This window comes from Nipponia nippon, unplaced genomic scaffold, assembly GCF_047370975.1.
Source record: "Nipponia nippon isolate SJK-2023a ecotype South Korea unplaced genomic scaffold, ASM4737097v1 scaffold_21, whole genome shotgun sequence".
Lineage (NCBI taxonomy): Eukaryota > Metazoa > Chordata > Aves > Pelecaniformes > Threskiornithidae > Nipponia > Nipponia nippon.
Genome location: NW_028262338.1, coordinates 156,392 through 182,063, shown reverse-complemented (window position 1 = coordinate 182,063; position 25,672 = coordinate 156,392). Strand labels below are relative to the sequence as shown.

At 39.8% G+C, this 25,672-nt stretch overlaps 1 protein-coding gene across 20 annotated transcripts in view; it reads left to right on the top strand.

The window, feature by feature from the left end:
* The first annotated feature begins 130 nt into the window (after positions 1-130).
* ANKHD1 (ankyrin repeat and KH domain containing 1) overlaps positions 131-25,672 on the top strand; it is a 122,409-nt gene continuing 96,867 nt past the window's right edge. For 9 of the 20 annotated variants that reach the window (XM_087760101.1, XM_087760094.1, XM_087760096.1 and 6 more), the window contains exons 1-2: positions 149-916; positions 16,012-16,165. In XM_087760101.1, the coding sequence (XP_087616227.1) occupies positions 500-916; positions 16,012-16,165 (571 nt within the window). In that variant the 5' untranslated portion in view covers positions 149-499. Of the gene's footprint in view, positions 917-16,011; positions 16,166-25,672 lie in introns of those variants that run through there. The other 11 variants (XM_087760098.1, XM_087760095.1, XM_087760092.1 and 8 more) reach the window with 5 other exon arrangements.

Sequence of the window (25,672 nt, the reverse complement as noted above, 5' to 3'; positions counted from 1 at the left end):
GGCGGCCCGCGCTCGGGACAGGAGGGAGGGAAGGGAGGGGGCGGGCCGTTCGCCTCGATAGGCAGCGCCCAGCTCCAATCGCCGCTCGGGACAGGCGGGCGTGTGACGATCTCTCGCGCTGACGGAGACCTTCAGAGGGGTTCGAAGGGGAGGGGGGCCCAGGGCAGGGCAGGAGCCAATCGGGCGGCGCCAGACGCCGTGCGTTGTGAGCGATGTGCCTTCCGACCAATCGAAATCCGCAACTCCCGGATTTGCTTTGACCGACAGCCCTTCTCGCCCCATCGACGCCCGCAGCTCTGGCAAGGCACATGACTGATGTTCCAGAAGACCAATCACGTCCCGGGAAGTTCAGGAAGCGAGGCCAGGGGAACGGGGCGGGGCGGCGGGCGCTAACCGCCTCGGCGTGCGCTCTCAGGGCAGCATGCTGGGAGCGCGTGACGCGACCCGGAGTGGCGGGCGCCGCGCCCAATAGCGCGCCGCCGTCCGTCGAGCGCGCCCAATGGGCGCGGGCGGAGCGGCGGGTGGGCGGCGCGGCGCCCCCGGCCGGGTAGGGTGTGAGAAGTTAGTGGCGCTGCTGCGGTGCCGTGAGGGGACGGAGACGGCTGGGCTCTGTGAGCGGCGGCGGCTCCGGATCAGCGCGATGCTCACGGACGGCACCGCCGCCCCCGTCGGCGACGAGGAGATCGACTCGGTCGCTCCCCGCGCGCCGCCCGCCGCCGAGCCGCCCGCCGCGGCCGGGCCCTCCCCGCTGGGCTTGCGGGCCGTGCGCCTCTTCGGGGAGGCCGGGCCCGGCGGGCCGGGAGGCCCCGGCGCGCCCGCGGCCGGTGAGGCCGCCCTCGACTTCAAGCTGGCGGCCGCCGTGCTGCGGAGCGGGGGCGGCGGCGGCTCTGGCAGCGACGAGGACGAGGTGTCCGAGGTGAGCGATCCCGCCGGCAGGCCCGGCCCTCCCCTCTCCTCCGCCGCTTCCTGACAGGCCAGGCCGGCGGCCGGGGCCGGCGCCCGCCCTCCTGCTCGCCGCGCGGGGCTCGTCGCCGCCAGCCGGGCGCTTGGCGCCGCCCCGACCGGGCGCGGGGGGTCGCGGGCCGCACCGCACCCCCCTTCCCCCCCGCGCCGGCTCGGGCCTCCCCGCCGCCATGGGCGTGAGCGGCTGCACCGGAGCCGCGGGGGCGGGGTCCCGGCGGCCCCGCACGGGCAGGGCGGCCCAGGGCCTTCTGCTGAGGCCGGGGAGGAGGGAGGGGGTCTCGGCACCGCCGCGCCCTCCGGCGGGCTCCGGGAAAGGGGGCTGGGCGCCCCGCCTGCACCCTCCTGGGGCGGCCGGCCCCTCTGCTCGCCGCTGCCTCTATGCCTGCGGAGGGTGGGGGAAAGATGTCTCCCGTGCTGCTGCCTCCTGACCTCTAGAAGTGGTTTCCACTTTGAACCAGGTTTGGAGGGGGAGGTGAGATTCTCCACCCAGCGGAGAACAAAGTAAAGCCTCCGGCCTCCGGTGTTGCTGCCCTGGACTCAGGAGGAAGCATACGGGATTCCCAGGCTCTGCTAAATTCCTGAGATACACACGCACACACACTTTTATGCAATAGAAATATTTCTTACCCAACAAAATGGAAGACGATAATGGAGGTGTCTTCCTTTGATCTTCCAAACCTGCAGAGAGTTTTTAGGGAAGGGTGTGGGGGAGGGACTGGAGCCTTATCCCAACCCAAATGGAGCATTGTTGGGCCTGTAAACTTGCATCTAATACTGCTTTATGTAGCCTAGGGAGAGAAGACAAATGAAGGCTTTTATCTGTCGCTACTGCCTACTCATCCTACACCAAAGAGTGAATCTTATTTCCTTAGTTGCCTCTTCTAGAAAGGAGACTCGAGGTCACAGCTGCCATCATGGCCCTTATGTAGTCTTAGTGGAAAGCAGGAGAAAGTGGCTAGCACTTGCAAACTTGTTGCGGTTCCAATGTTTGGTACTTCTGCGTGCTCCTGTAGGAGGAAGAAGATGGTAGCCAAGGCAATACATACAATTTTTTCTTTGGGGGCCAGGAGTGGGTACTTCAGTACGTGTCCACATTTCTTTTGGAGAAATGGAAGTCAGGGAGCCTCCATTCATCCTCCGGGTCTAAATTTTTTGCCTTCCATTGATGATCGTCTTTTGTCCAGCCCTCCTGAAACCCAAACTGATAGGTCTTATCTGAATAAAAAAAGTGATTAAACTGATGCAGACCCACATTTGCACTTTGTGAACACCTAACCTAAGTTAAAAATTGTATTAGCAGCAGGACATTTAACTAAACTAAAAATCTAATGATCAGGCAGATGAGCGCTTGTGTGTGAACGCTCCTTGCGTGATTGGTATCCTGAACATATGATACGGGAGTACATGTACACACCTGTTTTTGGGAGCTGGAAGGCCTACTGTAGATAGAATAGGACGCAAGTAATTTATGACTTTCCACCTCTAGGATGTCTTTTATGTCATGTTTTAATGTATCTTTGAAGATACAAAGCAGTAGCTGCAGAATCTGGAAAATGGGCTGTATCGGAGTGTTTGTGGCTCTTTACAAGATGAGCAGAGTTCTGCTTTGAAAGCTTATCCCTTTTGAACCCTCCCCATTATTTAAAGGATGTGAAGATTGAACAGCTAAGGTGTTTACTAAGCACTCTATTGGTCTTTTGACTAATAGAAAGTATTAAGAAAGAGAGCCTATTATAAATAATGTGTCTGGGAGGCTGGCATTGAGGTGAAAAAAAAAAAAAGGTTCCCAAACAGCTGTTAAAGTAAAATTAGTCGTTTGAAAAACCTGGGAAAAGCTTTCTTATTTAAAATATATAATTAAAAAAAGTCGGAATTAAAACACTTGGAGATGTCCAGAACACATGTAGAGGAGTTGGGCTAATCTCAAACCTGAAATTGCCTGGGGAGTTCTTCTGTCTTGTGTTTCTGGTTGTGGAGGGTAACCTGGGGAAGAAGCATGGGTGGGAAGGATGTGTCTCACATCTGTGCCGCCTTGCTAGACTACAGGGTATGGCTGGAAGGACCAAGAGTGATTTTTTTTTTTTTTCCAAATTTTTTTTTCCCTCTGTATGTGTGAGAACTAAAGAAGCACCTGTTGTCAGTGTTATTTTTTGTTGTTTTTTTCTCTCTCTTTTTTTTTTTTTTTTAACAAAGAAAGGCAATTAAACTCCTGGGATGGAACATTGCAATTCTTGAACAGCACTGCTTTGAAAACCCAGTGACTGTTTGGACTGTGGTCTTGTGCCATGAGTCACTGATCTGGGTGTATGCCTTCAGCTATTACCAGTGAGTGGAATTAGTGAGAACTAGAAGGGAGAATTAAAATAAATAAAGTGAGTGTTTTCCATGCTGCCTTGATCTGTACTCTTTTCTCTACTTTTGAAGTAATAGAAATAATGGTACAATATTCTGTAGGCTCTACTGTGTGTCTGGAGTGGTATTTAGGTTTTGTATCCTTGTATTAGTCTGAGTTTAATATGCTAAAATAATTGGATTAGTCAAAATGGCAAATTAGCTAGAAAAGAAAATCATCAGCGAAGTGCAGGATGAAGAATGTAATGAAGTATTTATCTAGAGAATGAAGAGAGCAATATAGTTTAGCTTAACTTTTTTGAAAATATATAGCATTTCTTACATGAGATCTTCAAGTACTTTACAGTGGGAGTATTGTCCCCATTTTACAGTTGAAGAAGGTGAAGAGAGTGCTGCATTTATCATGCCTTGCAGAACTGGGAGAAAAATTCAAAGCTTTCTGGTTTTCTAGCTCAGTGCCCGCTTATACTAGTCATCAGGCTGCTGGTTGGGAAACCAGGGATTGAAGTGGATCCATATAAATAAGTTGTATCAGGTCTGCGAGGTGAAATTTAAATGCAGCTGTATAGAATATTTTCTAGAATTACCGGTTAAAATTATCACATGCAAATAGAAACAATTGCAAGCTGAAGCATGCCTTTGGGCATGGAAGGACGAGGCCAGGAGGCTTTGTGCTATTTCTGTGTAAAATGGGGGAAGCCACGGTTCTCTTGAGCATTTGGACAAACTCTTGCCACTGGTTGCAGTCTGAGAGATGAGGTGGTTTTGACCTTGGTGTAAATAGTTGCTTGGTTGGCTTCTAAGCCTGATTAGGGTTTGGACACAGCTTGCGACTTGTTTAGAATGAGATTTTGGTGTAATTTTAAGTATGTTACTACCACTCCTTGTGAATTTTGCTGGCACTTAAAGTGGTGCCAAAAGCATGAGTATTAAACAGCCTCCTCCATACTAGTTGTGAAGCCTGTAGGTCAAGGTGAAGGCATACTGGCAGGGCGGTGATTAATACTGCATGTATGTGAAGTCTATAGGGCCCTTGGTGGTTGAGGGCTTCTGGTCACAGAGAGTTCAGGTTCTTATCAAAAACAGTCATGATGGAAAACTGGGCTGTAGAAATAGAGAGTTGAAGCAAGTGATGAATATGGCAGTGTTAGTGCTCGCAGGATTGTGTGGTTTGCTGATCTGTTGTAAATCAAGTAGGAGAAGCCAGCTGTGCTGACAAAAGTACCAGAGGATCTTGGAGCTCAGTTCAGTAAGTGGCTTTTGGCGGTGAGCGTATGAATGTAGCAAGTCTCTTGTGTTCTGTAATTCAGGGGTTTGGAGGCCTTCAATGGCAACTGGAGCTCACCCACCCCTTGGCTATGGAGTCAACGCAGCTTTCAGCTTCCCTCTACAGAGCAGGCTGCCTGCCTCCACCAGCTTGCCTTACTTAAGCCTGTACCTATTGCATAAGCCTCTGGGGATATTTACATAAAGCATAATTAAAAATCAGACATAACCTACCTCCTACAATGAGTAGAATTAATAGTCAAATGGCGTGCACTCCAGATCAGTTCAGTACTGGGAGATTTGTCTGGGGCTTAATTTTTTTTTTTTTTTCCCCCACAAATCTGAGGTCTCTTAATTTTTAAACTGGGTTTTGAATTCAGAGTAAATACATAGGTAGTTTGTTTTAAATTGGCAATGTAATCTATTAAAGTCATTGCTATGTCAGTGAACCTTCTTAACATGGCACTGCTTCTTAAGTGGTATACACAATATATTTTTGACTTCTGACATTAATTTAATGCTTATACATTTTAGTTTCCTGTCTTATCTTTGAAATAATGTACATAGAAGCATTTTCTTGACCATAAGGAATAGAAATTCAAAAAGTTGATGCAAATTAAGGTATATAATATTAGGCGGAAAAGCCTTTTCTCTGAAAAAAATTAAGTTTCAGTTTAGCAGTTGATGTTTTTCTTATTTTGACTAGTGCTTTCAAAGTTGAGAAAGTAAGAGGTGGAACAAAATGGAAAATTCTCTTCAAGAATTATTCACTGATTGGAAAACATCGAGGGATAATGGGTTCAGGTTTTCAGAAGTATTGAGATGATTCTTAAGGATGCAGAGAGCTGTTTAGTAGGGTCTTCATTCATGCCCAGCCTGATTAGGCATCAAATTCTTGGAAAAATCCTGGTAAGTATCTCAGTAACTTTGAAAGTCTGGCCTGTGGTAGCCAGAAACAATCTGTCTAGTTATGGTAATACTTCTATTCAATAATACTTTAAAATGAACTGATTTCTAAAGATTCTTGCAGAACTCTCATTTTCCTTCAGTGCAGCTTGACCCAGTTGAGTACATGACCTAAAATAAATGTCAGTAACCGTTTTCTAATGATACGTGTAGAAAGTAAAGATGTGAAATACTACTGTATAATTATATAAATATGCAGTGCAACCCCTTGGTAAGGAGAGATTTACCAAATTTAGGAGAACATCTATATTTAGTTACGAATTTGCACATAGGTTTCACTACTCAACTAGTTACAGTCTGGAGGGAGGAAGGGTTCATTTGAGCATTAACGCAAGGCAAAACTACAGCTGGTGGTTCATGAGTTCGTGTTCTGATTTAAATTGGGGCTACCCCTACCCAGCTGCTCCCCTGTGGGCTTGGTATTGGGATGCTCTTCTCTCTCCTTCCTCATCTCAGAGGATCCTGAAATACAGCTGTAAGGACAGCTGGATGATGCTGTTGCAGCATAGTCCTGTGCTTAGAGCTCAAACCATCAGTGTGACATTCACTTAAAAGAAGGGTATGTGTGGAGGGAAGGGGAATATAAAGACACACTTATTCTGTGCACACACATGGCCTGGCCTTTAAAACTGGGAGCAGTGACATTACTGAATTGGCATGCTTGTTGAAGGAGTTCAAAACTGGGATTTAGACGGTGCAGGTGAGGAGGCTGCATAGCTTTGATCCGAGTAGGTCATTTTGAGTTCTTGTAACATATATGAAGATACCTTAGAAGTATTAAGCTGTTGTTGGGGGGTAAAAGTGACTCGGATTTAAAACTGATTCAAGTCTGACCTTTATGGAAAAAAGAACCTTTCTTGGATTTGTTTCCCACTTAAAACTTAATGAAGCAAGAAAAATAACTTGTGTATCTTGTTTGAGGATTATTTGCAGAACTCAATGTATAAGTTAAGCTCTGAAGCCTCTGTCTTCAGTAGGGTGCTTTCACTTTCCTTCTGTGGATACTTTCTCTCCTAATAGCACCCCATGCATACCATGTAAATACCATCTAAAGTCCTTATGTAAAGCTTCTCTCTCTAACGGGAATGTCCGTGTGAGGAATGGGATACTGTAAGTAAAACTTCAGAAATCAGTAATTTTTTCAAGTACTTTTGTAAATTTAGGAAGTTTTCCAATAGTGCTTGGCTTCAGGGGTTATCTTAAATTGAAACTCTCTCATTGATACCTCATATGACCTTGGTTTTCTATGATAAGCTGAAGATTAGTTTAACTTTCAAATTATATAAATACTGTTCTTTGTAGCAACCTTGTTACTGCAGTTTATGTTATAAAACCATGCTGCGTCTGAATAAGAGGAAAAAAATGGGTACAGGTGAATTAATACTTGGATTTAAGGATTCATTTAGTTAGGATGATATGCTTGTCTGAGCTCTAACCTTTTGGTATACATCATTAATAGATAGTTTCTGTTTTTTGGGGGTTTTATTTTTTTTTTTTCCACTGACAACTAGCTCTCCCTGTTTGTTGTGAAGGTGCAGAGGTTTCATTTTGCATGTTTTTGGAGGAACGCTGAGCAAGTGAAATTTATGGAAATGCATTGTATCAGAGGATAATGCCTTCCTTTTACTCTTGCAACTCATTACTTAAGAATATTTTCTTAGGTGACATTGATTATTTGAAAGTTTTATAAAATACTAGAAAATTTTCTCAATTTTTGCAGTATTGTGCATCTTCTGTTCAAATGCATATAGAAAACACTTACTACCATAAAACATAAAGAAAAGAGTTGGTCCTGTGCCGAATCCTGTTACTTCTTAATTGCTTTTCATGGGATGAGACCACTTACTCATTTTTGCCTCTTGCTTTTAAGAGGGAGTCATGCAGATTCTTTTTCAAACTTCTTTTCATCTCTAGCTCTTCCAAAGCATCCCAGAATCTGAAGGAAAAGTGTCATAGACTGAGAAGGGTTACTTATGGTTGAGTTACTATTTTGTGTTTGTGAGAAGGCTGCTAGTAACTGAGAAGGAACATATGTGGCTGGCTCTTCTGACCAGGGGAGGTTTTGAAAGCTACCTAACTGTATACCCGTCCTGCAGGAAAAATTATTCCCTGTTTGTTGGGTAAAAAAAATGGATGTTTGACTGGTCAACTGAAAAGCACCTCTCTGGTTGTTTTAACGTTTCATGGGCATTAAGTTTCAGCTAAGTCTGTAAGTTATTCTCATTTGCCTTCAGTAAAGCATAAGAGATTACTAATAACTAAGATTTTCTGCTAGGAAAATCCCTAACCCTGTTGAACTCATTCCCTTTCCAAAATCATGAATAAAACTAATGGTGTTGCATGGCGGGTAGGCAGTAAATCAGTCGTATTTCAAACCAAGGGAAAAGAGATCAGCTTTCTGGGCTGAATGGTCTGCTTCTGAGCCACGTTCCTCAATCGTGGTGGCTTCAGAACGTTGCCTGTTCAGAGCATGTGTCCATCCACAGTGTGACAAGGTACGCAGGGGAAAAGGGAGTCTATGAAGTGGATGCTTAACATTTAGGATTTGTTAGGGTAAACTCAATACCTTATATAAATGTATATCTTTTCATTGTTTTTCTAAAATAGTCACATTTTAAAGCCTTTCTACTGCCTCATCTTGAGTTTTTGGTGGATCATATTTTAGATAGGGATCTCTGCTGTGCTATTCATTATGACAGTTACTTTTAAATGGCTAACTGATAGATCAGTAGTTGCATTATGGTTTTTGCTGGTTTTGCAGTAGTAGAGCATGCAGAAAGATGTTTATACAGGCCTTGAGAAAAAATAGCTACCATTAGCCTCAGCTCTGAGAATAGCAGAAAGCCCAATATGATTTTCAGTTTGATATAAGCCTCTGGATAACTTAGTCCCTTTAAATGTTGAGACTCCGCTCTGTCTGAAACATATAGGTTGTCCTGGAAATAGATTATTGAATTACTAGACTGGGCTATGTTCATCGGATCCACTTGTATGATTTTTTTTCTTGAACACTGTGCCCCTTTGGATTGACAAGAGATCTTAAAAGGTCATTCCCAAGAAGATGGCCTAAAATACTTGCCATCTTGGATGGGTGTGAGCTTTTACATCAGCAAATGCGTTTGTTCATCTTCTGTTTTGAACTTTCCTTCACTTTGTTTTAATGCCTGGGGTTTAATGCTTGAGCAAGAATCCCACCCTGAAAGCCCTGGCTAAATTGATGCAACAATCCTGTTTTATATTCTAATAAAGCAGACTATTGAGTTGTACGTGCTGTTTCTTGGTTTGATGTGAGGGAAGAAGAGGGGTTATTTCTGCAGGATTATTAGATAGAAAAAACACGGAGCAGGAGGGAATCTTAAAGCATGTGGAGAAGATGGAGCACTGAAAACATGATTTAGAGTGGACTGAGATAAAATACGTGAAAATAAGGAGTGCTTAGTGTAAGTGATGCTTATTTTAGTAAGGTTTACTGGTCTCTATTCAATGGTTTTCTTCAGTATGAAGACTGTCAAGAACAGGTGCTTGATTTACTGGGATTCATGTGAATTTTGAATATACTTCAGTGTCAGTTCCAGTTCTGCAAATGGCAGCTCCTTGCTGCAAAAGATTCTCTTGTACATCAGGAAAACTTTGTCATAATTATTTTTGTTTATCAGACATTGAATATGTGATGGCTGCAGGCTGGTTTTTAACAGGTGTGTGTGTTGTTTTTTTTTCAGTAGTGACTGAAATGAGTAATGCTTTCTTTACTGCTATACAGAGAAACTTTTTAATGTTGTCAGCCTCTTGGACTAAAAGGACTCAGTCTGTGTGTTCTGTAGCTTAGTTTTTTTGAGGACTAACTGGGGGTGCAGTTATGTCTTGGGCTTATTGTTGTGGAACAGTGTTTTAATAAAAATGAATTGGAGATTTCTTGTTTGTGAAAGAACCATAAATCAGACAGCCCTGTCCAGAGGTGTGTGATAAGGTGTAGTTTGTAGTATTCAAAACTACTTAAATTGGCATAAGGATATCCAGTGTCAGTTGATTACTTAAGAGAGAAATTAGATAAGTGGTTAAATGTACATGAACCATTTGACAGACAGTTGCTCATGAATGCCTGTTTATGCATTTAGTATAAGTGCAAGAAAATGGAAAACCCAGAATCAACAGTCTCTGACATGGAGGAGTAGTCCCATAAAACATTAATTCTGATTTATTGTTTTATCTGCACGTTTCAAATACTAGCCATAATTTTGAGAACTGACTGGTGACTTCAGGTGCCAGGCTTGAGATCCTTTGATGGGGCTGGACTGAGCAGAGAGGAGCTGCCATACAGATGTCAGGCCTCTCTCAAGCTGACTAAAATGACGGGTGAGACAACCAGCAATATGTTTATGCTGAGATCAGTTTGAGTGTGTACTAACACATCAAGAACATACGGTACAGTTTTATACATAACCGTCAGACTTCTGTACCATGCTCTGTGTGTGAGAGGCACTTTCCTTGTCTCCAGTGTCAGCAGGAAGTTGTGTCCATCTTTATTTACATTGTATCTGTAGCAGCATTTGCAAAATGAACCTGTTTTGAAACTACTTTATTACAGCCCAGATCCTATATCTGCTTGTTTCATTATCTGATAATTGCTTAATATATATTGGAATAAAGGCTGTCCTTTAGATAATCCTGCCTCAAGTTAGTCAACTTCCTATTGTAATTGGAGCTAGATTTGCACACCTCCTCTCCCTCACCCTCCCAATCTAATTTACTGCCTACAAAACTGTTGTAGACTGCTAGGCTAAGGCGGTCTGCAGGTACTAACAGCTCCGCTTAAATGTGGGAGGCAGGTGGTCAGTTGGATTTGTAGCCTTGTAAGGAAGCTGAGCTAGTCTAATGGTTTGCTATTCCCAGAAGAATGACGTTCCAGTTTAGCAGACCTCTTTCTAAGTCCATGAAATTCACTGAAGTGGTAGAAAATTATTTGCTACCCCCTTCCCTGCCCTGAGTTTTCTCCCCTTTTGATGTGTTAAATCAACTCATGAAAGTGTCTGGTAGCTGCCTGACTGGACACAAGAGCAGTGACTGGAAATGATGCTTCAGATACTTTTATGCTTTTTTCTATTGAGGTGGTGATGTACCCAAGCACCCTGTAACTCCCCTGCATTGTTAGAATGCTTTGTAATCACAAGATCCATAGGGCCAGCAGTGGAAGATGATCTCTTGGCCATTCACATATCTTAGTGGCTTCTGTCTTCTTGGGCTGAAACTTTTTTTTATTGAAGAAACTGTCTTCAGAAACTACAGTTCAAGCCTAACAGAGTGGGTATAGTCTTATGTCATTAGTTATGCCTGAATTATTATTTACATTGATTATATGTTGTTCCTATGTACAGACTCTGAAGTACTTCTCTGAAATGTTTCTTTTCTTTAGCTTTGAAGTGCCAAGAAAGGGCAGTGTACTGAGATCCTGCTGAAAGGGTTTGTGAAAATACTCACATTTGTGTGTGGTTTTTCTTCTTCCTTTACCCTATCTCTTGAAACTGAAATAGTAATGCCAGGAGCATACCTGAAGTAGGTGCAAAAATATTTGATTGGCATGGCTGGGTTGGGGTTGGGGGCAGTGTTGAAAAGTACGTCTTAGGGTAAACCAAAGCCAGGCCTTTTGCTGGTGTGAAGAGTCTATACCAGGGGTGTAGTGGTGTACTTGTCACAGGAGGCTCCCAAGAGTCCCACGTCAGTGACAAAGTCCTTCACTTCACTTTCTCCTTGCAATAATTATTTTTAATAGTTTTGAAGCTGGCATTCTTTATATGTGAAATTTAAAGGGGTTTGGTGTCAAATTTGAAATACAAACTCATTTTCAGTCTTAACTTAGTGCTATAGTATCTGATGTCCTCTCAGTATTCCCCAAAACTTTTAGAGCATGATTCCAAGTAGTAATCACATATTGGCATTCAGTGTAATAAAGGACATGATGACATAAACTGTCAGAGGTTGGGTTTATCAGACAAAACCACAATATCTTCCTAGTGTGATCCTAATACAGCATTGCTGTTAATTATGGAATGAAAATAGTTTAAATGTAGATGATCTATTTCAGCTTCATGGCATGAACTTTCAGCCTGATCTACAGGCCTGTATTAGCCTTAAGGAATCCAAGGTGCCTCTGCATATATTCAGATGTATTTAGACATAAGTCCAAATGGAATTGCCATGGAAATGGTTAGGAAGTGTTACCTTACACAAAAGAGAAAATCAGGTAGTCATTTATTTGCATAATAAATAGGAGTTCAGGAGTCCTATTCAAGGGTTTGGGTCCTCATTATTTGTAGAAGCTCCGCAAACAGAGCAAGGATTACTGTTACCCCAGAAAAGTGTTCACAGCTCGGGGTGTATCTGGAAAATGCAAGTTCAAGGAAATGATTTAATAGCAGCTTTCTCTTTCCTATCAACAATTTTTGTAAAGATAGTCTTCCCAGAAGTACTAGTTTGGCACACATGGAAGAAGAAGGTTGAACGAACTGTCTCTGCTGCTGCCCTTGCCTGCAGTAGGAGGAGGAGAGAATGGTGCTGGTACAACTACAACAGGAAGCTTTTTCCATGTTCTGTAGCCTGTGTCAGTAACGAGCTATTTGTGAGCAGGTCCGGGCTATTCTGGGAAAAGTACATTTTTTGCAGTAATGCAGCATAGGACAGATCAGTTTAGACTTAATATTAGAAATGTGTTTCTAACCCTGTGTGTCATTGCCCATCTTGCAAGAATTGCTAGTGTTAGTTGTGATATTAGTGCTTGCAAAGTTGCCTTTACATACCCCTGACCTGAGGTTAACTCAATCATGGTATTAACATAAAAATACTCATGTAGTTGAGTCCAAATAGCTGTGAATGTAGCTGCTATGGAGGCAGGAACCAGTGGTGTAACTGGATCTGCAGAGCTGTGAGGCTGCTGCAGTCTTTGGCAGAACTTCAGGAAAGGTCCATCGTTCCTGTGGATAAGTGTGAAAAACACAACGATGTAGTTAAGTACGCTGATGTTCAGCGCCCTGTCCTCAGGTCCCATGCAGGTAGCAGTTTTTTTTTGTTTTTGATTGGGAATTATTCCTAGTTGCAATTATTTTGGCAGTTAGAATAATGTCTTGAATCCATGTGTTCCTAATGAGCCTTACCAAGTAAGATGCTTATTAACTGCCCAAAGCAGCTCGCAAAATAATCCAAAAATAGCACAGTGACTGGTTACTCTATCACTTTGCTACAGATCTGATTAGGATAGAGCAGAGTTCCTAAATTTTGCAAGATGAGTAGTGTATTAAGTCTTCCAGGAATGCCAACGTGTAATCTGGTATGTTTTGTTTTTTAACAAAGTTTATTTCTTGTTTTAAAAGTAGAATTTGTTTGATATATTTGGGGTAGTTCGTTGGGGTTTTTTTAATTATTATTACTGTGTGATCATCACAGGTCACTTCAATTCACAAGAAACATCTGGTTGATTAGGTAATTTCTTACTCTGCTATTAGTAGCAAGGTATCCAACTGTTCATCTTCTCTAGCCTTGTCTTAGTGTGTGAGAAATTGCATCGATTTACAGAAACATCAGATGTTCTGACTTGAAAATGCATTGAAACTTGCTCTGGGAGAGTGGCAATGGTACAGCTATTTTAACATTTTGCATATGGATTTTCAGTATTTTCACACTCAAGTTGTATTTGTATTGTGGGTATGTTATTAAGCTCTTACTAAAAATCAAAACAAAAACTAAAAATTGATGCTCAACATGTGCAGAAATAATGAAAGCAGCTGCCTTTTGCTGTGATATAAAACTAGATGAAAATACTGTATATTAAGCAAGATTTTTGTGTGAGACTTTAAATGTGCAAGGTCTCTGGAAGTACAGTTGCAAACCTAAAGAAGAGCTGAAAGGCAGTAGGAGTTGAAAAGAGTGGTGAAAAGAACAGACTGCACCAGTACTACCCAGCTTGTACCCGAAGTAAAAGCTGTATCTGTAATTCACTTTAATAAGTAGTGTTTGCATAATCAATGTTAAAAAGACAGACTGTTTTAGAGGTTCCTATAAGCAAAATGTACTTCCCAGTGAAGGCAGAGAGAGACGTTCCTCGCAAGTGATAGGAGTATTTGTGAATGGTGAACTAACACTGATTTAGGTTCAAGAGGTGTATTGTTGTAGGTGATGTCCTGTAAATATATACAAGTGAGCTTGGGATGGCAGCAGTCGAGGAGAAAATGATCCATATCTTTTTATGAAGTGTCAAAAAATGAAGTTTTAAAACTTGCAGTGGGGTGGGTCCTGGAAGGTTGATGCAAGGCTAATATGCTTACCTTTGCCTGGGTGTTGTCAGGCTTTTCCTGAGGCTGAAAGTTAAGGCTTGCCAGAAGGCACTTTGAAAGTTTCTGCAGTATTTGTTGTTCATAAGTGCAGTTGCTTCAGTGGTGGGTAGCATTTTTACCCCTTTTGGTATGTCTTCAAAAGGGAGGACTGCTGTTAAATTTAGTGGTGTAATTGAAAAAGAAAAAAGAAGTCCATTAGCATGTAATAAAACTTCTTGTATGTAGTTCTCAACTATATAAAATGAATAGGCACTTATGCACACAGTGGGATTTCCTGCTGGTCAACAGGTCACACATTGTTGCAATAGGTATAATATTTTTAATATATTGCTGAGGCAAAGTACCTTGTGTAATCTTGGGGGAGAAAATGAAAAACCCTGAAGTACTCCTGTAGATAAGGGTGAATTTTTCCAGAAGTCAGTTTTGCATTAGAACATTTGCAGGGAGTCCGTAAGCTGGCTAGATGGACATAACCTGGAATTTGAGTTCTATGGAGGTGAATCTTACTATAGGGATACATTTTGCTGCGAGTTGTAAATAGCTCTTCTTTGTTTGCAGTGAAAATGTATATCACTGGTTTAGGTCACTGATTTTCTGCTTTTTTAATGCTCAACTCTTTCTCACAGTGACAGTTCTCTTATTTTAGGACCGTTGTGCGGACTAATCTAGAAATCTTGCTTCTTCCAGCCCTAAATCATAGCCTGCTGTCTTAGCATTAATATTTGTGCCTTGGCACATGAGATACAATACCTGTAAGCTAGCCAATATCATGCATATCCACTGAGATGTGGAACTCATGTTCTGTGTTCCTAAAAGCCACTTTTTCTCCCTGATGCCCATTGTATTCATATGTTAACACTGCATTTCACTGGGCACCCACGGAATGGCTTGGACACCAGGGGATAATGTTACAGAACACCTATGTACCAAAAAGGGGAAGAAATTAACACAAGTTGCTCTTGAATAGCAGCGCTCTATGGAGCTCTCCGGACTCATGTTAACATTCTTCACACAATGGGGCACTTAATGAGTTTGCGGATGGCCTGATTTGATTTTTTTTGAAGTATAAACTATCCCTTTCTTAAGGTGTTGTGGGGTGTTGTGTGATAGGGGTGAATATGATGATAGTTCACTGCTGGCGTGAGAAAGATAGGAGGAAGTATTAGGGGAAAACAGAGAAAGGAAGATGAGACTGGGGCACGAAGTGGGGAAGGGCAGCAGTGGTTGTATAACAAACATCTCATTTCTACGGCATATTTAAGGCACTGATAGTGTTGAACAGATAATGTCTAATTATGAAACTTTTTATTTTAAAATATTATTGAAAATTGAGGAAATTATGTCTGAACATGGGACAGATTCTGAAATGTTCTGCTCTCATTAGAGTATGAGTCAGGTATCCTCCTTGTTTACTCTGGCAAGCTGTCATAAAGCTACAGTGTGTTATGTTGAGTAATTCCATGAGCTTGTATTTGAAGATCATGTGGGCTACTGGTGGGACAGCATTATTGCAGCTCAGTTGGAATACCTGCTTGCTTAATTGTTCTATGTATCTGTTCTTGTCTAGAAAACACTAATGACTGGGGTAATACTAAGTGCCAGCTTGGAAACAGATGTTTTGGTTTTGAATTTTAGTCAACTATCGTGTTTCTACTTAAAACAAACAAAATGCTTGTGCTATGTTAATTGAAATTACTTTTAAAATAGAACTGAAACGCATCTCGGGAAACCATTCAGTCCCTCCCTGGCTCTCAGATAGGTTCAGCTATACCAAAGTCTTTGCTGATGGCTTTTTTTAATAACAAGATAGACAGACTTCTGGTGATAAAGATGCTACAGCCTCTTGTGGCAGTCTGTTTTGGTGGTTAACTGTCCAAACATGCATAACATTTTTTCAATATTTAATCTAAGTTCCCTTGCTGTAGTTTAAAATATTGTTAATTATAATTTTTACAATAAACTTTTTCATGTAGAGTTTTTTCTTTTGTGATTTCAGCTACCTTTCAGTGAGTTGACGAGATGATTTTTACAGTTAAAACATGGTTATGATAGTACAATTAAATTATTTTGTGTTTTTCCTAATATTTTAGATTTAGTATAAAACTTCAAAAATGGTAAAATTATTTTTGTAACTTGGCAACAGGTTGAATCATTTATTTTGGACCAAGAAGATCTTGATAACCCAGTACTTAAAACCACATCGGAGTTATTCTTATCGAGTGCTGCAGAAGGTGCGGACTTGAGAACTGTGGATCCAGAAACACAAGCAAGACTAGAAGCCTTACTGGAGGCAGCAGGTACTTTCTTTGTGTAGTTTTTTTCTGAGCCTAACTTGCACACAGATCTGGCAACCTGTAAATTTTGACCCTAGTGAAATATTCACAAGTCTGGAAATTTACCATGATGATGGGGAAAAGAACCTGGAAAACAAGCTCATAATTCTTACAGGTGTTGAGGGTTGCTTGGTTCAATGTTTCTGTACATATAATGTTAGAAAAGTTAATTTGAATTAAATGGTATTTCATTGATCAGATGAGATTACATGTGTTACTAGAAGGAGGATTAAAGGGGAGAGAATGGAAGGAAGCAGACTTGCTAAAATGACATTTTTTTTTCTGCTGCTTTGGTCAATATATGATTAATACTTCATTATTCCACAAATTTACAGGTGAAATACTTATTTCTCTGTTTTGACTTTCACAAAAATTTTTCCATTCTGTAGTTCTGAGAGATGATTGTTGGAATATATATATTTAATGCTCATGTTTCGGAACCAAACTAAATTAACATAGTGCCACTACACTTGTTACTTTTATAGTGAAAGCTTGACTACTTTAAGTCTTTCTAAGGTTTGTGACTCAGGTGTTTGCAATGGATTTGAAAATTATTTGTCAGTTTCAAAATTCCAAGGACAAAAGGATGTAAAAACCCTGCCTTGAAACAAATCCCATTTGATCGTTATGGGTGTATACTCAGACTGGTACTAGTGTGCTGGAATTGGAGTTTTCTGACTTTAGCTTTGGACACACTTAATAGCTAGATAAAATAGCATTTATTTGCAGGTGTTTAGATGTAAAGCTATGTGCAGTCTTAAAGGAGACTTTCATTCTGAGGAAGCAAAGGGGGCAAGGGACTTAGGCTTTGGGCTCTCTTTGAATTTTGAATTTGAAAAAAACCCAACTTACAACATAGCATAGCTTTTGTCAGCAGAAAGTTGCAGCAGCCTAATTAAAGGTGGTCCCCTAAAATTATTCTAACCTGATATAACTCTTAGGGACCAAACTTTGCTTTGCAGGGAAGATAGACTATTTCTGGGATACTCTGGCCAGTAAGAATTTGAATAATCTGATCCCTTTTTAAGCACTCTTTAGAATGAAAATTAGTTGCAGTTTCTGTCATGGACCTGATGACTGGTGTGTCCTAAAACCTGTTGCTAGCTTTATAAATTGTCAGTGGAGATGTCTGATGGCTAGTGTTTTGAGGGTAGTCAGTCTCTGAGGTAGTGCTTACATCTAGGGTTGCAGTGTTCAAAATGACTTCACAGTATTTAACAAATCTAGGAAGTACCATTGCTTCTTGTAATGCCTATGAGAATGCTTTTCGTTAGATTTCTAAGCAGTAGTTGGCCACTTGTCGCCAAGAGTAGGTGATTTGTTTTTAATCTGAGGTTCCCATGCTTTGATTCCCTGAGAGCTTGGAGTAGGGATGTAGAAAATGGGCAGAACAGAAGGAATCTGGAAAGAAGAGCAAATCAAAAAAAGAGTGCTTTTGTTTGGTGGCTCCATCTGCCTCTCTCAAGACTGGACAAAATTAATGCCACTTGATGAATGTGTGAGATCAAAAGACTGAAAACACTCTTGAGAAGGTCCTCTAGTTAAGCAGTACTTGTCTTTCCCACTGTGAATTTGAACACTAAAAATATCACTAGGCTAACCTAAAGGAGACACTGAGAATTTTGTAGTTTATTAATAAAAGCCATAATTTGAAAGTGCTTGAAAAAGAAGCTAGTGTTTCTGGGAGATGTTTTAATATCTTCACTGGATTCCTCTGGCTGGTTTGGCTGAAAATACCTTTTCTAACCTTAAGTGAGCTTTTAGGTTTCCATCACGGCAACAAAGTGGTGTAATGTTGGGACTTCGTATTGTTTTGCAGTTTGGCAAAAGCAAGTGATTTCTCCTGTTATTTTAGTCACATTTTAGTCCTCAGCATTAAGGTTAACTTGCAAAAGTAGATGGCAGAACTATTGCTCGAACAAGTAGTTTAACTATGGCCTTGTCTGATGTGGTTTCCAGGGTAGCTTGGCCTTCGCTGTGATGATCTCTCCTGTGGGAGGCTTGATCCTAACTTACAACCTAGAGGAAAATTGGTCTTGCATTTAGTGTTTCGAATTTCTTAGGGTTTCTCATATGCCATGTTTGTGGCTGTGTCATTAGGATCTTAATGAGTATGAATTGCAAAACTAGTTTTGCTCATTCTTCATGAATTCTTTAATGCACAGATCTCACATGGGCATGCTGTTTATTAATTCTGGAAGGTAAGTTCTAGCAACTGCAGCCAGATGGGATGATGTTCTTCAAATTACTTATGCAGAAGTGGTTTTCAGCCACTGCATTCTGTAAGATTTGTGGGTGTTTTGTTTTGTTCTTAAGTAGCTGTCCGGATTTGAGAGCCGGTTAGGCCTGCATATGCAACTATAGAGGCCAGAGGTTAGTTGAACTGCTTAAAAATGTTTCTATACATTATATTTACACATCATAAGAGTGCTGGATATTTTTTTGCAGTTTGGCTTGTTTATTCTGTTTCCAAGAGAACTTAAAATATTTTGTGGTTTTGGATGCTGAGGGTGACAGCTTTAAATAGAATTTCTAGCAAGAGGCTTGTGCCTTGCCCCCCTTAACATAGCAGTGAGTATACACATACATACATAAACATGTGCACACAAACAGTGGTTAGATTCCTTATGTGTACTAGGTCCTCTGAAAACCTAGCTGATTAGCTTTAGTTTGGACAACGCACTTCCTTCTGTAATCTGTTTAAGCAAAGCACAGGCACTTTGTTAATGAACAACTGTCTTTAAACAAGTGTCAGTCATTGTATTATTTCACAAAAAAACTAGTTTTACATTCTGAAGACTGAGACAGTTCACTGTTCTATGAACATCATAAATATGAGTTGTTTTCATCTTCAGAAATTGAAGATAAATTAAAACTATTGAATCTTGTTCTTTGAGAAGTTGTCCTAAACAAACTAAGTCTTTTGTATACCTTCCTTCTGTTTGACTCCTAGTAGCAAAGATGGAATTTATAGGTAAAATAACCTGTGGAAAGAGAATGATACTGTTGGGAGAGTTTTCCATTTTTCAGACTGTAATTAAAGAGATTCTTAGTATTCTGACAGTGGATTCATGTTCTGCACTAGAAACATTCAGCTCCACTGTTAATTAGGTTACTGTTGGTTTCTTAAAATAATATTCCAGCTCTGAAGAATCACGGTTCTTTTGTGGATCTTCAGTAAGGTTGCCTATTAAATTTCCTTTTTAGGGGTAGTAGTTGACTCCTGGAGGACGAGCTCTTTGCTGCTGTGAATGAATGGTTATAGCGTTCAGAGCTCTTGCTCTTCCTGACAGGTTCCTTGGTGGGTCCCTCAACACATGTTCTTAAAAGGGCAAACTCACCTCCAAAGAGTTGGGGAAAGTTTGACAGGTTAAAGCTGTTTCACTTTCTGGTCCTGCCTTTTATAGGCATCAGGAAGGGAAAATGACTTGCTTATGTAGTGCAGGCCTCTTTCTGGAGTACAGGCTGTTTCTTAAAGAGGATAGAGAAAGGTGTTGGTTGAAGTGTATAGTCAAATAAAAATCCTGGATGCCCGTTTGCTGTATTCTACACCCAAAACACAGAATTCCACAGAAAGCTGTAAAATGTCAAAATGTTAATCCCTGCAGTTAAAATACCCTGTTTGTAGTGTTTCAGCATGGTTTTGCTGAGTTTTCTAGGAAGTGACGTAGAATGTTACTGAACTGATTAACTTGAGAAAATAGCTTGGGTGCCTGTATCCTTACCAGCAGATCTTTTGAGCGTGTTCCTTCTCAATCTGAATGTTGAAGCACTTTGATGATGAAGCATCAAAAAATAGATGCAGAAGAAAGTGGTAAAGAAACTTCGTCTAGCATTGGAGCACTTGATATTCCTGTTGAGTATCTGGACAGGCAGGAGTTTTGTTAGCAGTGAGTTCTTCAGAAGTCCTATTATTGTTTATTAGAGGCTTGTGAGGAAAATCAGAGTATTTTGGAGAGCAACCATGTTCAGCCAAGGGTTTGCTTAATGAAACAGATGTGAGCAGTCCATCCTTATGTTCAAACAGGGAGCAGTTATATACATCCTTCTTTTCTGTTGAAACAAAAGATTAAAGGTGACTAGAGGCCCTCAAATAGAGGGCCAAAGTCTCAAATGATTAAATGCAGTGTAAATGGTGAAAGAAATCTAGTTTTAATAACAAGTGTCTATTAATACCTGGTGAATTTCAGTAGTTGATTCAGGCATGAGGGCTTGATACTGCTCTTTGGAAAGCTGATAGGATGAAGTGGCTGGGGGGGGAATGGGTTGTATATTCTGGAACTGGGGAAGGCAAAAGGTGGAAGTAATCACCTACTTAGTGGAATTACAGAACACAGGTCAAAATATGAATGGGCCCAGACAAAATCTGCCTGCTTCAGGATAAACTAAGAGGATAGAGTGAGATTCAGCAATTGTAAAATTGAATGCTTTCCAGTGTGTGTGTGTATCTATATTTACCCACTTGCCAAGCTGTTGACCAAATCTGCTTTTCTTTTTTTTTTTTTTTTTTTTTTGGTAATGTGGCCAAACCCATTTGTTATTCACTAACAGAAAGGGTTGTTTTTTTTTTTTTATTAAAATATAATTTACTTTATTTGTTTCCCCCAACATTAGAGGGCTTGAATGTGACAAGATAGACCTGTGATCCGGCACTACTGGGGAGTGAGCTGTGGTCTAAAACAACAATTCAAAAGATGCACAGCTTGCTTTCATCCTGCATTGGAGAGACCCCTTGGAAAGTGTCAGAGACTGGGCTAGATAAATTCTTTGATCATGTTTTTTGTGATCAATAAGATTCATGTGTGGACCTGGTGTTTCTTTTCTTAGGGCTGATGAGTAACTTGGTTAGGTGGGCATCTAATCCATTAGAAACTTAACCTCTGAAGGGTTATCCAAGCTCCACTTCAAACTGTAGAAGTTGAGGGCTGCAGAAATCAGATGATTCATGTTTGTCAATTTAATAGCTCCGCCTCTTTTCTTGTGGAATGTAACAAATACATTTCTAGATCTGTATCAGTGTTCTTGAATAAAAAGAAAAATAGGGTCTTTAGTGAGGGGAGTCAGAGAGGATTGCTGGAATTTGAGCAAAGATGGAACTTTATTGTGAAAATGTAGCAATATCAAAGTTGCAGTGTGTTTAGCCACCTTCAACATGGCAAAAGTCTTACCTTAGTCTGACTATTTTGACTGACCTTTTTTTTTTTTTTAAAAACCAAGAAAGGCTTTTCACCCTAATTTGATCTGATCTGAAATACTTGGTGTTATATGGATTCAGTATACAGATCAAATAAGAGAAACAGTTTTCATTAAAAAAGTTCAAATAGGCTTTGTTCTAGGTGTTTCTTTAGAGATCAAAGCTGTGCTACTACCAAAATCACCACTGTCTTGTTAACTGGAAAACTTTTGCCTTTTGAGATACTGGCACATTACAGTGACTTGCTCATTTTCTTTCTTCACCATCTAAAGATTCAGAGTGGGAAGGAGTATATGGTATGTGAAACGTACAAATGTGTTGTGCTTTTGAGTAAGTTGGATAAACTGTCTGAATTTTGTGCATGTAATTGAATTAATATTATTTCTCTGAGGTTTTGCATGATTTAAATATTATTTCTAACCCAGTAGGCTTTTAGATTAGAAAAAGTCTAGTCTAATCCTGGATCTTAGTCAAATTAACTACCATACTTTGAAAGTGTGTTAAATGTATCAGCTTCATATTTTTTTGTCTCTTTTTCAGTTGAATTTTGCCGTGAAGAACAGTTTCATTGTTGTAACACTTAACTTAGCTGTCTGATACCTAAAAGCATCAATTTATCTTACCAGATCTGAACACTATGCTTTTGGAATTCTTTGGCAAAGATGATTCTGAGATTTTAACTTTTCCTCAGCAGGGATGTGGAATGGGAAGAGATGAGACAAAAAGTTACACGTTTTAATTTGTGAGGTATTAAAATTGGCCAGGGTACTCCTCAATCTCTTAAGTTGTCTGCATATTTATATATAACTCTCTCTCTATATCTATGTGTGTATATATATATACACATATGTCTCAGAGGTCATTGTTAATCAACCAGTGCTTTATGACCGTACTGTAATCAACTTGTGCAATTCTCCTTTTCACATGATTTTTTCAAAGTCCTGGATATACTTTTTTATTAACTCTACTTCTCCTTTCTATTTTACTTCTGCCATATTTTTTATTTTTCATGCAAGCTGGATTCTTCTGCAAGATAACATCCCCTTTGTTCCGTTATGGGGATATTCCTGGTTAAAACCTTTTTTTCGGTGTTGTTTTCAGGACTTGTTATATTAGTGCTTGGAGTAGCCTCAGCCAAAGAAGGAAAGCAGGGAGGGTTTGGGCAGGAGAAAAGCAGCAGTGCTTTATTGACAGTCCTATGTAATGCCTGAAATGAGATGGAATTTAGCCTTTACCAGGAGGAGATCCTACTTTTTTTTTACACGTATGCTTCCTTCATCCATCAAAGTGAAAATAATTGCGTTCAGGCTTTGCAGTGGGGTGCAGAAGCTTACACTGGGCTTTGTGCTACTGCTGGCAGTCGGCTTAGAGCTGGGTGTGTGGTATGGCAGTCTGTACTGGGGAGCTGGTATCCCTTACAGGGTACAAGGGGTCTGTTGTGGGACAGCCTGTAAGACTCTTGTTTGTTGACAGTACATTGAAGGAAGCTTTTGTTTTGGTTGTCTGGAGGTTTGTGCTAGAGTTGGTAAATAAAGATCTTGCATAGCAATATTGCAGGTAAGCTAGTTGTGTGGGTCTGTGATATTAATCAGGTACAGAAAAAAAATAGCTGAAACCATAGGCCGCTTAAAGCTAATGTCTGGTAAATATTCCTGTTGACTCAAATGTCTTTCCACAGAATATATCTTACTTGAGTGTGGTATAGTATTTTTTCTGTGTTCTTCTGTTTCATTCATCAGCATGCTTTTTCTCTCTAAACAGATGGCTACTGGTGTGATTCTTTCTTTGCAATGCCTGTGTAAGAGGGGAGCGTAGATGTTAACCTTGTGAAATGAAGTAGTTGCTAAGCTTGCAAGTTTGAGTTCATCAAAACGTAACTCTTCTCCCTAAGTGCATCAGGAGAGTGAGAAAAGAGTGAGGAGGTAGAAAGGCCTGTCTCTCTTGTTTGTATCTCCTGCAAGAAGACACTATTGATTTTTTTTAATAAACTATATTAATTACACAGACTTGGGTTTTAAGTTTGCATTTTTAATTGTTTTCTGCATTTGTCAAGTCCTACAGTGTCCTTAGCACATGATGATAAAACTAGAGTGTAGACGTGTTCAGAACAGACTTTGAGTATTAAGTGAATGCTTCATAGTGTGCAGAAGATCGGATCTGAATCTCCCCACTCAGATTTCACTTTTTTTAATTTTCTGTAACTTAATGGCAAAGTGTGGTGGCAGTAACTACCGCCAGCCACTTAGCTTCATACTAGACAGACTGGTAAATCAGGTTGGTAGTCTGAATGTGTAGCCACCCCTTCTGGGGCTGATTGGAAGTATACTGTGAGATGTAACATAATTATATTGGAAGCAGGGCTGCTTGCTATCTGTTTATGTAAGTGTTGCTTAAACTGTCTAGTTTGTGTGCTGTGACAAGTGTCTCAAGACATGTGAGAGGTATTAACTGAGCTCTTGCTGGTGGACCTACAATACATTGTTCTTCTATCAGTTTTATAATGGTATTAAATATTTGGGTTTTTTTTTAAGTGTCAGAAGCCACAGGTTATACAGATTCATTAATACTTTACAGTATATGGTGTAATAGGTGAATCTGTTGCTTTTTTCAATTGGTAACTCACCTTTGACAAAATGTTACTATTGTATATTTAGGAAGTAATTACAATAAACAAGTTTCTAGGAAAACAAATGGTAATCTAGTATATGCATAGTGTAAATGATCAAATTCTGCTTATTTCTAGAAAGTCAAGCTAGTTTTCACCTGATTAATAAAAAAAAAAATTATGTAAAATATACTGCCACTCATCTTTGATTCTGCTTATGGAAGCAAGTGGCTTTTTTTGCAATGGGGCATGAGCACCTTCATTGCCTGTTACAAATTTTTTTCTGTTTTTTTTTTAAGACCTTATTTTGAAAGATAAGAAATTTGAAAGATAAGAAATTTGAAAGATAAGAAATTTGAAAGATAAGAAATTTGAAAGATAAGAAATTTGAAAGATAAGAAATTTGAAAGATAAGAAATTTGAAAGATAAGAAATTTGAAAGATAAGAAATTTGAAAGATAAGAAATTTGAAAGATAAGAAATTTGAAAGATAAGAAATTTGAAAGATAAGAAATTTGAAAGATAAGAAATTTGAAAGATAAGAAATTTGAAAGATAAGAAATTTGAAAGATAAGAAATTTGAAAGATAAGAAATTTGAAAGATAAGAAATTTGAAAGATAAGAAATTTGAAAGATAAGAAATTTGAAAGATAAGAAATTTGAAAGATAAGAAATTTGAAAGATAAGAAATTTGAAAGATAAGAAATTTGAAAGATAAGAAATTTGAAAGATAAGAAATTTGAAAGATAAGAAATTTGAAAGATAAGAAATTTGAAAGATAAGAAATTTGAAAGATAAGAAATTTGAAAGATAAGAAATTTGAAAGATAAGAAATTTGAAAGATAAGAAATTTGAAAGATAAGAAATTTGAAAGATAAGAAATTTGAAAGATAAGAAATTTGAAAGATAAGAAATTTGAAAGATAAGAAATTTGAAAGATAAGAAATTTGAAAGATAAGAAATTTGAAAGATAAGAAATTTGATTTGAAACGATCTATAGTACATTAAGCATCTTGCACAAAAATGGAGTTTATATTCTTTGTGAATATGAAGTATTTAAATACTTGAGGATTTAACACATACTAGGAAACTTTAAAAAAAAAAAAAAAGATTGCATTGCACAAATTTTATCCTTGCATCCATCAAGAAAATACTTGCTGTAGGAACAAAAGGCACAGTGTAGTTCTGTAATGACTTTTTCCCCTCTGTAATAAAGCATTATCTCTAAAATAGCAATTACTAACTTGTCATTTAGACATCACCTGTTCCTCAAATTCTGTACAGCTTAAAACTTTTTGAAAAATAGAGCTGAAAGAAATCTCATTGGGTCTAGTTTTATCTCCTTCTCTTCCTTCTCCCCAGGCAAATTCAGCTGTGCTTCTGCCATTCCTGATGAGTGGCTTTAAGAACTGGTTAGACAAACTATCTTCAGTGCTGGAAGCTCCATAGGATGCCAAGCCAACTGCAGTCCTTAGGATGAAAAGGTTTCTCCGAGTATTAGTCCTCAGTGTTACATGCTGAAATACATAACTTAGGGGTAAAGGGGGCACTAAGCTGCTTTGGAAGAACAGGGAAGGAAGAAAGTTGTTGTAGTAAAGCAATTGATGTTGTTTTAGTGGAGTTGCTTTGGCTGCTTGTTTTATGCATCATATCCAAGTTCAGTGTTCCCTTT